This window comes from Eleutherodactylus coqui, chromosome 10, assembly GCF_035609145.1.
Source record: "Eleutherodactylus coqui strain aEleCoq1 chromosome 10, aEleCoq1.hap1, whole genome shotgun sequence".
Classification (NCBI taxonomy): Eukaryota; Metazoa; Chordata; class Amphibia; order Anura; family Eleutherodactylidae; genus Eleutherodactylus; species Eleutherodactylus coqui.
In genome coordinates this window covers 14,654,818-14,669,320 of record NC_089846.1, presented here as the reverse complement: position 1 = coordinate 14,669,320, position 14,503 = coordinate 14,654,818, and the positions used below count along the sequence as shown (strand labels likewise).

The 14,503-nt window shown below is 48.3% G+C and overlaps 1 protein-coding gene across 2 annotated transcripts; it reads left to right on the top strand.

Annotated features, from left to right (window-relative positions):
- The first annotated feature begins 300 nt into the window (after nucleotides 1–300).
- Nucleotides 301–14,010, top strand: LOC136579684 (protein CutA homolog). 2 transcript variants are annotated; one of them, XM_066579739.1, is made up of 6 exons: nucleotides 301–428; nucleotides 4,207–4,355; nucleotides 7,606–7,665; nucleotides 9,409–9,454; nucleotides 10,386–10,435; nucleotides 13,214–14,010. In XM_066579739.1, the coding sequence occupies exons 1-6, from the start codon at nucleotides 369–371 to the stop codon at nucleotides 13,314–13,316; spliced, it is 468 nt and encodes a 155-aa protein (XP_066435836.1). In that variant the 5' UTR covers nucleotides 301–368; the 3' UTR covers nucleotides 13,317–14,010. The 2 variants fall into 2 exon arrangements, with proteins under 2 accessions (XP_066435836.1, XP_066435837.1); XM_066579740.1 differs by lacking the exon at nucleotides 7,606–7,665.
- The last annotated feature ends 493 nt before the right edge of the window (nucleotides 14,011–14,503 follow it).

Sequence of the window (14,503 nt, the reverse complement as noted above, 5' to 3'; positions counted from 1 at the left end):
TTCTCTGTTTTCAGCCATGTCAGGCTGGGGAGAGGCTGACTGAAGGATAGGGAAATGCAATCTATTACTCTCTGTTTTCAGCCATGTCAGGCTGGGGAGATGCTGACTGCAGGACAGGGAGAAGTATTGGGTGCACTTAACCCTTTCAGTTAGTGATGTGCAGATTGATGGGTGACCTCTGGAGGCGCAGCAGCAGTAATGACAGGGGGCAGGACTGAGCACATGGAGGCAGGAAGGGATTTGCTGGGAGCTGTGGAGGGTGGGATAGAGACTGCCAACTGAGTCCACAGGGCAGGAGAGATAAGTCATGAGTAGAGCGGCACAGAGCGAGGCATGAGGGAAGCTGGGGTGCCAGGCAGCTGGTGAACATGGGGTGCCAGGCTCCCTCCCAGAACTGGCTGCGCTCAGGCTGGATGACAGCGGTGCTGGTGAGCTGCTTTTCTTCTTTCACTCCCAAGTTGGATGTGTCAGGCGGTGACAGTCCCTCAGCTAGCGGACTGTACAGGGTTAATCAGCACACCACCCGGCATCTGGTGTCTTGGCACAAGCCCTGCCATGTATTCTTCATCAGTGGCAGTTGCTCTGCTGGCTGTGCTGCGGCTCCTGCAGAGGATTTTGGGACAGAATGCTTCCTGACATCAGCACAAAGTTAGGGAATTAGAATTCTGTGGAGACCAAAGAGCGTCGCTAACTAGTGGTGGGGGGCCGGGAGTGTAATCCGCAGATATCAGACATGGCCGTCGCTTTTTATAACTCTGCCACACGACATGAAGTGATAACAATGTCCTTAAATGGGGTGCAAATAGAGCATCCATGTATAGAGTGCTAGTAGAATGCCCTCATATAGGGGGCAGACAGAATGCTTTCATGTAGAGTGCTGGCAAAAAGTTCTCACGTGGAGTGTCAGTATGATGTTCTCACATAGAGTGCCAGCAGAATCTCCTCATATAGGGTACCGGTATAATGTCTTCATATAGAGTGCCAGCAGAATCTCCTCATATAGGGTACCAGTATAATGTCCTCATATAGAGTGCCGATAGAATGTTCTTGTACAGTGTGAGTAGAATGTCCTTATAGAGTGCTGACAGAAAGTTCTCACAGAGTGCCATTCAAACATCCCCATGTAGAATGGTGGTAGAGTGTTCTTGTATAGAGTGTTGGTAGAATGTCCTCACATAGAGTGCCAGTAGTGTAGGTAGACTGTCCTCATATAGATTACCACCTTAATGGTCTTGTATAACACGCTGGTAGAATGTCCATATTCTTGTATAGAGTGTTGGTAGAACATGTGGACTTTCACTTGGGCATGACAGTCAAGAAACCAGTTGCATAGTTACTATCTGCCTTCTTGTGACCATCACTTTCAATGTTTAGAAGTCCCAGCTACAGAATCCTCAGAGGGCAGAGCACACGCCACAAGTGCTGTAATAAGGCTAAGTACAGAACTGAGATGAGTAAGATGCTGGCGGAGGGTCCTTGTATAGAGTGCCAACAGAATGTTCTCAAATAGAGTGCGGATAGAATCTCCTCCTATAAAGTGATGTCAGAAAGTCCTCACGTAGAATGCCAGTACAATGTCCTTGTGTACAGAGTTGGTAGAATGCCAACATAGAGTGCCAGTAGAGTGTTCTCTAGAGGCTACAGACTCCTCAGAGGGCAGCGTGCCGGCCAAAGGTAGTGGGAGGAGATTATAGATTCTATATTAACAGTGCCACAAGTCAAGTGTCATCTGAAACTCCCTTATGGAATAGCAGAGGGTCCCCTTCACTTTACATACTACATCAATGCTCTCTCCCCCTACTAGACTACTAATATGGAGAGATGACCAACCTCTCAGCGTCATCGATGTTTAATACCCCAGATAGATTTCGTTCACCTAATATGGAATTGTAATGAGATCCAATCTTTTTGGAATGGAGTAACAGGCCTATTTAGCCAATTAGTGTGACTCCCTGTTCCAAAAACCCCACAAGTTTGTTTATTAGGTATTCTAGATGCTGAACAATGGCTTCATCGTACACGAATCTCACTCTGTGGAGCATTCTGCATAGCCCGTAAAACAATAGCGATGACAAGGATGGCCAGACGACTCCCAACTACAGCGCAGTGGCATCAAATGAAAGCTTCTACAGCATTTCCGCATCCAAAACTAAGTCAAAATCCGAACCACTTCAGAAGTCTTCGGCTGTCAGCGCACTCCTTCACTCGGTACCAGTCAGCCTCTAGTGAGCATCGGGCCGGACAGGTGATGGCATTCCACACCATCTAACCAGCGGCACTGCTCTCAGCACAGGCTGCCAGGTACTGGGTGAAGGAGTGCGCAGACAGCTAATTTCGAGACAAAATCCACACCAATGGATGTGGAAATGCTGCAGAATTTTCAGCTGTGGACATTCCGCCGCGTGTAAACGCACCCGAAATCTAATTTATGTTCATTATCGTCAAAGCAATATTCAAATCTGTAATATTCCAGCACTCTTAGGCTGCATTCACATGAATGTATATCGGCTCGCTTTTCACGCCGAGCCGATATACGGCGTCCTCATCTGCAGGGGGGGGGGGGGGGGGGGGGATGGAAGAGCCAGGAGCAGGAACTGAGCTCCCGCCCCCTCTCCGCCTCCTCTGCACTATTTGCAATGAAAGGAGGCAGGACAGGGTGGGGCTAAGTTACAAGAATTAGCCCCGCCCCGTTCCGCCTCTCCCCATTGCAAATAGTGCAGAGGGGCGGAGAGGAGGCAGAGAGGGGGCGGGAGCTCAGTTCCTGCTCCTGGCTCTTCCATCCTCCCCCCCCCCTGCAGATGAGGACGACGTATATCGGCTCGGCGTGAAAACCGAACCGATATACGTTCGTGTAAATGCAGCCTTAGGCTGGGTTCACACAGGGTGGATTTGTTGCGGTTTTGCTGTGTTTTTTCTGCAGAAGAACTGCTTCTGCGGCAAAACCGCTTCTAAATGTTATTTTTGTCTCGCGTAATTGCTTGCGTTTTTTCCACAGCGCTTTTTTACTTTTGCAGCGGATTTTGCCGCGTCCATAGAGGTCTATGGACAAAAAAGCGCTGCAGAAAAGTCAAAAGAATTGACATGCTGCGTCTTGAAAAACCGTAACGCAGCTGCATTTCCGCACTGCGGCAGTGCGGAAAAAATCCGTCCTGTGAGAACAGCTTTTTGCTCAAACACATTTGCACTGCCTTGCACTGCAAACGCAGTGGTTTTGCCGCAACGGCAAACCACGGCAGAATCGCAGCAAATCCGCCCCGTGTGAACCCGCGCTTATGATAACATAATTCCCGAACTCTTGAAAGTCTCCTTCTTTTCCCCTTCCTCCATATCAGAGTTCTTCGTTTTGGGCTTGTCCTCTCTGTAACATTGTAGCTGCAGTTGTTTGTTTAGAATAGTGGAATATGTTATTCTTCAATAAAATGAGTTAAAAACAAAAGTGCCACAAATTCTGTAATAAAACTGGGCGCAGGAGCGAGCGGAGTCTGCGGGCTCCCAGGCACTGAGAATGGCGCAGAATTTCCACTGCACCTTGATAAGGAGGAATCACGTTACCATAATGTTCCCCGCTGCCCGCGCCTCACCAGGTGATAGCTCGCTCGCGAAAGAGATGTGAACCTGAACCCGTCATTTGATCAGAATAAGGGTTTGTTTCCATACTTTGGGTTCAATTCCTCACCATTTCAGCTTCTATGCTTCATGTCAGTGAATGGGAACAATCTAACATCCAGAGGTTAAAATCCTGTCCTAAATTGATACTTCTCATAGAGGAGGGTTTGCTACCATTGTATCCAGTCTAAGCAATTCTCCCTGAGCTGTTAGACTCCAATCTGTTACCTGCACTGATACATTGTAGCAAACTACAGTATTAGGACAGGAAAGAGATTTGCTGCTGTGTTTTAACCACATGTCAAACCACAAGAGCCCTTGAAGCCGTTTAGGGAGCATTTTCTTGAACTGTTTCTTTAAGAATAACCGTGGCTGTTAATTGCGGTGATTAGGGTGCGTGTCTCCTCAGATACGGTGGCGGAGAGGTTCCTTGCAGTCAATTTGTGGCCCTCTCCTGACAGTAACTTCTGGGACTGGGGTCTATAGAGCATGACTGGTAATGATCGGATCAGCACCAAGACCCCCTTACAGCGAAGACTTATGTGACGCTAAACAATCAGTGTGAACTCTCCGAGGACGTGACCCGTGTCTGTGTTTCAGGTGATGGTCGGTTCGTCTCTACTCTATCCCATACTGTGGAGTATATTCTGGCAGGTATATGGAATAATCACTGGAAGCTACATCTCAGGCTCTCACTCCGTGGCCTTCATCAACTGCCCCAACGAGCAAATAGCCAGAGAAATCGCCAGGTAAAGCGTGCTACTGTAAGTGACACACTAGAGAAGCGGTGACATCACTGAGAATGCCACCTATCCCTTCACTAGAGAGCAGCGGTGACATCACTGGGAATGCCACCTATCCCTTCACTAGAGAGCAGCGGTGACATCACTGAGAGTGCAGCCTATCCCTTCACTAGAGAGCAGCGGTGACATCACTGAGAGTGCAACCTATCCCTTCACTAGAGAGCAGCGGTGACATCACTGAGAGTGCAACCTATCCCTTCACTAGAGAGCAGCAGTGAAATCACTGAGAATGCCACCTATCCCTTACTAGAGAGCAGTGGTGGGATCATGGAGAATACAGCCTTTTCCTTCACCAGAGAGCAACGGTGACACCATAGAATGCCACCTATCCCTTCACTAGAGAGCAATGGTGACATCAGTGAGAATGCAGCCTATCCATCCGCTGGAGAGTAACGGTGATGCTACAGAATGCCACCTATCCCTTCACTAGAGAGCCACGGTGACATCACTGAGAGTGCTGCCCATCCTTCACTAGTGAGCAGCAGTGACATCACTGAGAATGTAAAAGATTAAGAGAACGGCAGGTAAAGGCCTATTTACACGGTGAGAGGATCGCTCAAAAATCGCTCAAACGACAGTTTAAAGGGGTTGTCCCGCGAAAGCAAGTGGGGTTATACACTTCTGTATGGCCATATTAATGCACTTTGTAATGTACATCGTGCATTAATTATGAGCCATACAGAAGTTATTCACTTACCTGCTCCATTGCTAGCGTCCCCGTTTCCATGGTGCCGTCTAATCTTCAGCGTCTAATCGCCCGATTAGACGCGCTTGCGCAGTCCTGTCTTCTGTCTTCTGAATGGGGCCGCTCGTGCCAGAGAGCGGCTCCGTGTAGCTCCGCCCCGTCACGTGTGCCGATTCCAGACAATCAGGAGGCTGGAATCGGCAATGGACCGCACAGAAGCCCTGCGGTCCACCGAGGGTGAAGATCCCGGCGGACATCTTCACAAGGTAAGTCAGAAGTCACCGGAGCGCGGGGATTCGGGTAAGTACTGGACGGTTTGTTTTTTTTATGCCTGCATCGGGTTTGTCTCGCGCCGAACGGGGGGCTATTGAAAAAAAAAAAAAACCGTTTCGGCGCGGGACAACCCCTTTAAGTGACAGCTTTGAGCGATCATTTTGCATAGACTATTAAGTAGCTACTTAATAGCTTATTAGCATGCAAATAAAGCCTTTAGCTGAATGCAGTTAATAGCCGGAGGGCTCTTATCTGCATCCAGCTCCTTTGTTCTCCAATGGAGTTAAATAGCTGAAACAATGCTATCAGCACTACCCGCGGAGAACTCAGCGTGCGGTCCTGATAAGATCACATGACAATTCTAGGCTGGCTTGAATTTAATGATCAGCTAGCAGTGCACGAAAAGTGCACGATGGCCGCGCGTTTAGACGATTATCGGTCAAACAATCACTTTTTAGCGATTATTGAGAGATCATCGCTGCGTGTAAATGGGCCTTTACACCCAAGAATTAACTGATTGGGGCGCTACTGTGTTCATTTAAGGCTGGATTCACACGAACGTATATCAGCTCGGTTTTCACGCCGAGCCGATATACGTCGTCCTCATCTGCAGGGGGGGGGGGGGGGGATGGAAGAGCCAGGAGCAGGAACTGAGCTCCCGACCCCTCTCTGTCTCCTCTCCGCCCCTCTGCACTATTTGCAATGGGGAGAGGTTGGTCAGGGGGCGGGACTAATTTGTGCCACTTAGCTCCGCCTCCTTTCAGTGCAAATAGTGCAGAGGGGCGGAGAGGAGGCAGAGAGGGGGCGGGAGCTCAGGTCCTGCTCCTGGCTCTTCCATCCTCCCCCCCCTTGCAGATGAGGACGACGTATATCGGCTCGGCGTGAAAACCGAGCCGATATACGTTCGTGTGAACGCACCCTAAATTGAACAAACAATAAGAGAAAGAAAGTGGCGCAGCAATAGCTGTGCTCAGCCGCATAAATAGTTAAATTCATTTATTGATTCACAAAAAAGAGCAATTCAATTAAAAATACCTAAAAACAATAAAATTACATTAAAAGTCCAGAACTGCTAAAATAATGAGAGGCAGTGTGAGCCCTATAAATATTAATATAATATAGTGTGAGTAGAGAGCTGCTTTGGGGTTATGGAGTATATAGGCAGTCATTACCATAATTGGCTGCGGCAGGATCTACTTCCTTCTACTGGCAGTTCTGAGCTTTTGATGCAATTTTCTTGTTTTTTCAGGTGCTTTTAATTGAATTGCTCTTTTGTGTATCAATAAATGAATTTAATTATTTACGTGGGTGTGCACATGTAATGTGCCATTTTCTTTCTTGCTTGGTTTAATCAGTGAGAATGCAGTCTATCCCTTCAGCAGAGAGCAGCGATGACATCACTGATAGTGCAGCCTATCCATTCACTAGAGAGCAGCAGTGACATCACTGAGAGTGCAGCCTATCCATTCACTAGAGAGCAGCAGTGACATCACTGAGAGTGCAGCCTATTCATTCACTAGAGAGCAGCAGTGACATCACTGAGAGTGCAGCCTATCCATTCACTAGAGAGCAGCAGTGACATCACTGAGAGTGCAGCCTATTCATTCACTAGAGAGCAGCAGTGATATCACTGACAGTGCAGTCTATCCCTTCACTAGAGAGCAGCGGAAACATCACAGAGTTCATCCTATCCATTCACTAGAGAGCAGCGTGGACATCATTGAGAGTGCAGCCTATACATTGACTAGAGAGCAGCAGTGACATCACTGAGAGTGCAGCCTATCGCTTCACTAGAGAGCAGCGGTGACATCACAGATTGCCACCTATCCCTTCACTAGAGAGCAGCGATGACATCACTGAGAATGCAGCCTATCCCTTCACTATAGAGCAGCGATGACATCACTGAGAATGCAGCCTATCGCTTCACTAGAGAGCAGCAGTGATATCACTGAGAGTGCAGCCTATTCATTCACTAGAGAGCAGTGGTGACATAACAGAGAATGCAGCCTATTACTTCACTAGTGAGCAGTGGTGACATCACTGAAAGTGCAGCCTATCCCTTCACTAGAGAGCAGTGGTGACATCACTGAGACTGCAGCCTATCCCTTCACTAGAGAGCAGTGGTGACATCACGGTGTGTGCAGCCTATCCCTTCATTAGAGAGCAGCAGTAACATCACTGAGAGCAATGCATTAACCCAGCAGCCATGTTTGTCTAATGTTCACTCTGCTTCCCTAGGGGCATCTTGGAGAAAAAACTGGCGGCCAGTGTGAATATTATGCCAAAAAGCTCATCACTGTGAGTACATGAATAACGCAGCCATGAAATATTCTCCCCATGTTCTGTCACATTCATCTCTATATCAGTCAGAGACGGAAGGGGCTCCTAATATACCCCCACCAGGATAATCACACTGTACCGAATTGCGCAATGGGGGCGGGGCTCTGACTACCTCTCAGACATGATACAGGGGCTGGTTGTCAGCAGAGATAGAAGAATAGCTGTTACTGTGGTATGAGATATGCAGATCTCATGTCTGATCACATGTAATTATATCAGTGATGTCAACCCCTAGGGGGCGGGACTGTGACTACCTCTCAGACACGGTATATGGGCTGGTTGTCAGCAGAGACAGAAGACTAGCTGTTACTGTAGTACGAGGTGTGCAGATCTCATGTCTGATCACATGTCATTATATCAGTGATGTCATCACTAGGGTGCGAGACTGTGACTACCTCTCAGACACAGTATAGGGGCCGGATGTCAGCAGAGATAGAAGACTAGCTGTTACTGTAGTACGAGGTGTGCAGATCTCATGTCTGATCAGAAGTTATTATATCAGTGATGTCATCACTAGTGGGCGGAGCTGTGACTACTTCTTAGACATGATATAGGGGCTGGATGTCAGCAGTGATTGATGAAGACATTGCATCAGATCAGAAGAGAAAGCTGAGACGTCTGCAGTAACCAATGGAAACCACCTCCCATCAGACGCAGGTTATATTAGGGGCCTTGCGGAGGGCCATCTGGGGTCCAGAGCAGTATAGCGGCCCCTATATCTCAGTAGTGCATCCCTACAGAGGCGGGGTCCTGTACAATAACGATGCAGCCCAGTTTTTCCATGGCTCTGAAGCTGGCTTATAGGATTGTGTGTGCCCACCGTGGCCCAAAGCACCCCAATCTGTGACCTGTGGGTTCCAAACTAGTTTCAACATTCACCGTGCTGCAGATTATACGTGTTTTTTGAATGCATGTTAACCCCCGCATGCCCCAAGATGTACAGTTATGTCCTGGGTGTGCGGGATATGGATGGAGCGGGATCAGGAGCCAATACTGCTCCATACACGGTAGCTGGCGGCTGTCTTTGGCAGCGTAAACTCTGAGCGCAGCCGTTAACCCTTTAAATGTTGCTTTCAATTCTGACTGCAGCATTTAAAGGCCCCAATTGGTGTTTGGGGGTTTAAAATGCCCCCCTTGCAATGAGATCACGAGATGCTGTTTGTCTGACATGGTAGCCTAAGGTCTTCTGCCTCTCTTCTCCACTCTGGTGTTTGCAATGGGAGGGGGTGGGACGGGGTGGAGCTAAGCTCTCCTCTGTCCCGCCCACTCCCATTACTGGCTGCGGACAAGGGGCGGAGAGGAGCTTAGCTCCGCCCCATCCCACCCACTCCCATTGCAAACAGCCGGAGGAGAGGAGAGGAGAGAGGCAGAGAGACGGTGGGGGAGAGGACTGCTCAGATGGAAGCGTATATCAGCCGGCCGATATACGCTCGTGTAAATAATCATCCTGCAAAAAAAACACAATCCCTCAGACATCTACGCTGATAGATAAATAAGAATTGTAGTTTTTCTGAAACTGGCGAGTCATTAAAGGGTTACAAGCGGTAAAATAGTAGCAGGGCAACAGACACAGGGAAATGCCCCTCCGCGTCTGTTGTATGGGATCTGGGGCACATTATTGTCCTATGGCACATTGGTACGTGGGCAGTCATGTGACCGCCTTCCTCCTGCGGTTACTATCAATGTTCTCTTATCTTGCAGTTACATCTGGAAGGGAGAGATCGAGGAATCCAGCGAGGTGCTGCTGGTAGGTGGATCACTCGCCGCTGTCACCTGCGCTCACACACGGCGCTATTACACAAACAAGCAAGCATTAAAATCCCCATATAAGCCACACCCACATTTAACAGAAATGCCCATACTAAGGCACGTTTACGTAAGCTCCGCCCCTATAAGGCGCATTTTGTCGAAGAGTCCCCATTGGGTTTGATAGGATGGTACAGAACCTATATAACATTGGGCCGTTCTCCACCGCATCGCCATCTCCCTCCCGCACTGCGGAGTCTACATTCTCCGACTCTAATCCTGCGGGATAACGAGGCTCTGGAATGCAATTAGTCACCTGACTGGGAACGAGGTGACCGGCGACCAACATGAGCTCACAACACTGTGATTTAAAGAGGAAGCTGCAGAGAAATGACCGCCGCCGTTCTGGGAACTCCTAGGGCTCGTTCACACGGGCGTATTTTCTGTCCTTATTATGTCCATATGTTTTAAGGATGGACATCATAAACACCATAAAACGCATTAAATAGCCACATACCCGCAGTGAAAACGGTGAGATTATCATGCACCGAAATGGTATACGCCTGTGTGAATGAGCCCTTCGAGAGGTTTTCCAGGCAGCGCCCACTGTCAGATCTGGGATACAGCAGGATTGGAGTGGAAGCTGCTGCTCCAACCGCTGTGTAGTGGCCAGCGCTTGTAACTGCAGGCTGGGGTCTCACTGAAATCAGTGGAAGCTGCACCTGCAATTACAAGCGCCGGCCACTACACGGGTTGGAGCAGCGGTTTCATACTTTACAATGTCAGTAAAGATATTCGCTCTTTGGAGATATTCCTCCTGCTAGTCAGCCAGCCATCATATGATACATCGACTTCTCCTTTAAGTAGGCATGACATGTTATCTTACGGTGAACAGATAAAGATTCTGACCTGATGTTGCATTTTTTTCGCAGGTTGTAAAAACTCGAACGGCGAAGTTACATGAGTTATCAGGATATGTGCGGTATGTTCTTTAGATTATCAAGAGAGGGGGTGCACTTACTTAGAAGATAGAAGTTCTGCCTTTAGCTACCAAATGTAATACTCAGCGACTGAAAAAAAGAATTAGGACACCAATTTTTACTTAAATAGAGATAAGATAGGGTCCATCATTCACAATAGGTAATGTCACAGCTTACCTCCTCCCCCTCCCTACACAGGTCACAAAGCATGCCCACAACACAAAAAGGTCGTAGGAGGGGAGAAGTTTATGACTGGAGGTATACATTAAAGGGGTTTTCAGGGCAAATACTATTAATTACCTATCCTCAGGATCCGGCGTCAATACTTGATTGGCTAAGATCTGCTCTTCGGGTGTGTACTAGCAGCACCAAAACACAAGCTACGGAGTGGAGGCAGATAGTGCTGACCCCTGTGTAGTGGCCGGTGCCGGTAATTGCAGGCTCAACTCTTCTTAGCTTGAGCATTCAGTATCGCCTAATGGATTGCTTGGCAGTTTAGACGCACAGTGATAATTCTCTGCTAGTGTTACAAAGATACATTGTGACGTCCCTCGCGGGTCTAAAGAAATAATGGAGTGCAGGTTACATTTATGGAAAAAAATTACATTGTTGAAAAAGCTTTTTTTGTTTTATTTTGTAAAAGTGAAGAAAAAAAATGTTAAACAAAGTAGTCCTGCAGGTATGATGGCTGTTAATGGGTATTAACCCTTTCCAATCCACTGTCTGACGAGTGAAGACATTCTGTTTGAAGGCTGTACAGCTCCGATGTCGAAAGACATCCGGCAGGGTATTCTTACTGTATATTACTGGCCGCTCTGTTGTCAGGGGCCTCTTCAGCATGTCCAATATTGCAGTACTGGCTCTAGCCAGCAGATGGCGCCATTGTATAATGGCAGAAAGAGAAAGCCCCCTAGGAAACCCTGAATCCAAAATTGGATTGCAAAGGGTTAAAAAGCAATGTTAGCCACCAAAAAGGGGTGATATCTACAGGACTACTCTATTGGCTAACACGATATATGCGACATCCGTGTAATGATCATGACCCTTAGAATTACCTCCACTGCCGCTGAACACAACCTGCTACACCAAGACTAACATTTGTCTTACCTGTCATCTTACTTTCCTCAAGTCCAAAAGCAGAACAGAAGGGAGATTTCCAAACCGAGGAGGAGCAGAAGTGTTAGGTCGCCTGTCCACGGGCGTTTTAATGCAAGCGGATTTCTGCCGCGGGAGAACACTTAGGCCTCATGTCCACGGGCAAATTAGGATTTTCAATCCGCAGCATTTTTCCCGCACGCGGATCCGCGCCCCATAGGGATGCATTAGACACCCGCAGGTAGTTAAATACCTGTGGATGTCATTTTTCCCTACAGGTGCGGGTCCCGCGTGCAAGAAAAAATCCGGACCTGCTCCATTTAGGTGCCGGTCTCCCGCAGGTTTCTATTGAAGCCTATGGAAGCCGTCCGGATCCGCAGGAGACCCGCGCCTAAATTAAACTCACCTGCTGCGGGCCGTGCGTGTCTTACTTCCTTCGCGGCCGGAAACTTCTTTCTTCGGCCCGGCGGATGTGCCCGGCGCATGCGCGCGGCACGCAGCCGGCGTGCCGAGCATATCCGCCAGGCCCAAGAAAGAAGATCCGGCCGTGAAGAAAGGAAGACACGCAGGGCCCGCAGCAGGTGAGTTTATTCTTATTTTCAGCCCTCATGTCCGCGGGAGAATCCGTAACGGGCCTGATTTTCCCCGTGGACATGAGGCCTTAAAGTCACTGTAATGGGTTTCTTCAAGTAAACAATCACTGCTGACTGCTCCCTGCTTTGCTTTGAAATGTTTCCCTGTAAGGGCGCCCACCCACTGGCGTTTTTTTTCCCTGCGAAATTCGCAGCGTTTTTTTTCTCTGCAGGGGTCTATGGGACTTGTAATGTTAAAATCGCGATCGCGCAAAATCGCAATTTACCGCAAAATCGCGATTTTGCGCGATCGCGATTTTAACATTACAAGTCCCATAGACCCCTGCAGAGAAAAAAATGCTGCGAATTTCACAGGGAAAAAAAACGCCAGTGGGTGGGCGCCCTAAGTGTGAACTACTTATTTCAATCCACTGGAATTCACCGCAGAGGTTAGGAACGATGGCGTCACGAGTGACAGGACTTTAAGGTAAACCGCGTACTGGGTTACCCAGTGAAATTTCCCCAGCAGTAACTTGGTCAGGTCCAGTGCTCCCCCCAGGGGAGGAGATGGTAGAGCCCTGTGACAAGGCCTCAGTCTACCCTGCTATGGGCCCGCTCCTGGGACGCTGCACATTAATGGGCTTCTTAAGAGACCTAGCAATGCAGAGGAAAGTTGTGTAAGGGCCTCCATGATGAACTTTTTTATACAGATCCACAAGCCTTTAGCTACACTTCTGGGTATACCCCTTTAAACAACACTGTTGGTCATTACTATCCCCTGCCTTCCCCTTTAATCAGGAATCTCATGAGCTCAAGAGAGGAGAGCGGCAGCATGCAGGCTCCATTACAAGCAGTAGTAGCAAATTTTATGTTAGATTTTGGGTCCCCAGATGCGGTTTACACACATTACTATGACCATTTGATAATCGGCAGTCAGGTCCTATTTGTGCCTAGAACATTACTGTTTAGATGCTCCTATGTACTAAATAGATCCATCAACAGCAGCTTGCTGATGGTTTCCAGGTGGCAATCTATGACTTTGTATGCATTGCAAGTGAGGCTCATGGTATAATACACAGGAAATAAGTCATCTCCACCTTTTGCCATTTACAGGTTTGTTCACCCCTTCGAAGCCCCGGATTTTATGAGCGTTCCCATCGATCGGGAGAACCTGGAATATTCTAAGTATATAGACAAAGTTACGGCGAGGAACTGACATCCAGCGGTGAAGCCGTTCAGCAGGAAGTAGTAGCTGCCAGTGACAGTGATCATGTGATGCGCTTTACCTGGAAGGACTGATGATGGGAGTGGCCAGCACTGGAGTCCATCTTTATCTGGGTCATGTGACTACAAACTATACTCAGCAGTGAAGGGGTGGCCTACGACCCCTTCAAGGATTTATTCACATGTTGCATCGTGTCAAGTATTCTCCAAAACTCACATTTTCAAAAAGTGCGACAAAAGCGAAACGTGACCGCGACTTGGGAATATGCGCTAATATAAGTCACGGGCCGGAAGAGGAAGGAACCGAACAGAGAGAAGGCAGATTGTGACCCGAACCCCACATGTGCCTTATTACCCCGCCTTATAATAAAGTCCCCCAAAACCTACACTCCTGGAGAGGCTGACTGTAGGACAGGGGGATACAATCTATTGCTCCCTGTTATCAGCCATGTCAGGCTGGGGAGAGACTGACTGCAGGAAAGGTGAATACAATCTATTGCTTCCTGTTATCAGCAGGTCAGATGCCACCCCATTGACGATCATTAGATGCGATGCCGCAGTGCCACACGGCGATCCCCATGTCGCATGACCAACGTCACCCTATAGAGGCTATAATGAGAACTCACCTCTGTCCCGTCGGTGACGGTTTTGGCGCCATTACTGTTGATTAAAGCTTTATGGCTGAAGATTATAACTCTCATCATCCTCAGACTCCTCCAGCCGTCAGTGTCCAATCCGAAGGGATCTGCTCTCACAAAACATATCAATAAATGCACAAATAACCCCGAGTAGCCTCTTGAGGGCGCTCTCACACGAGCGGCATCTGCCCACAAGACACGGTACGTTCTGCCGGGTACCTGCGGCTTTAATGTGGAATTGGCTGAAATCTGCAGCAAAATCCACATTTAGGGTTTCTACCCACTGGTGTTTTTTCAATGGGATTTTCTAATATTTGCGATTTTAACATTAGAAAGTCCCATTAAAAAAAACAAAACGCGATATCGCAGCGTTAAAAGGAAGCCCTCAGTCCTACGGATTTTTGTGCGGAATTCCGCCACGGCATCTTGCGGTGCCCCCTGGTGGCATAATTCCGCCCTTGTGATAGCACCGCGAGGCTACGTCCACACGGGACAGATTTGTGGGGTAACATTGGAAGAGATGAAATCCGCACCACCAATC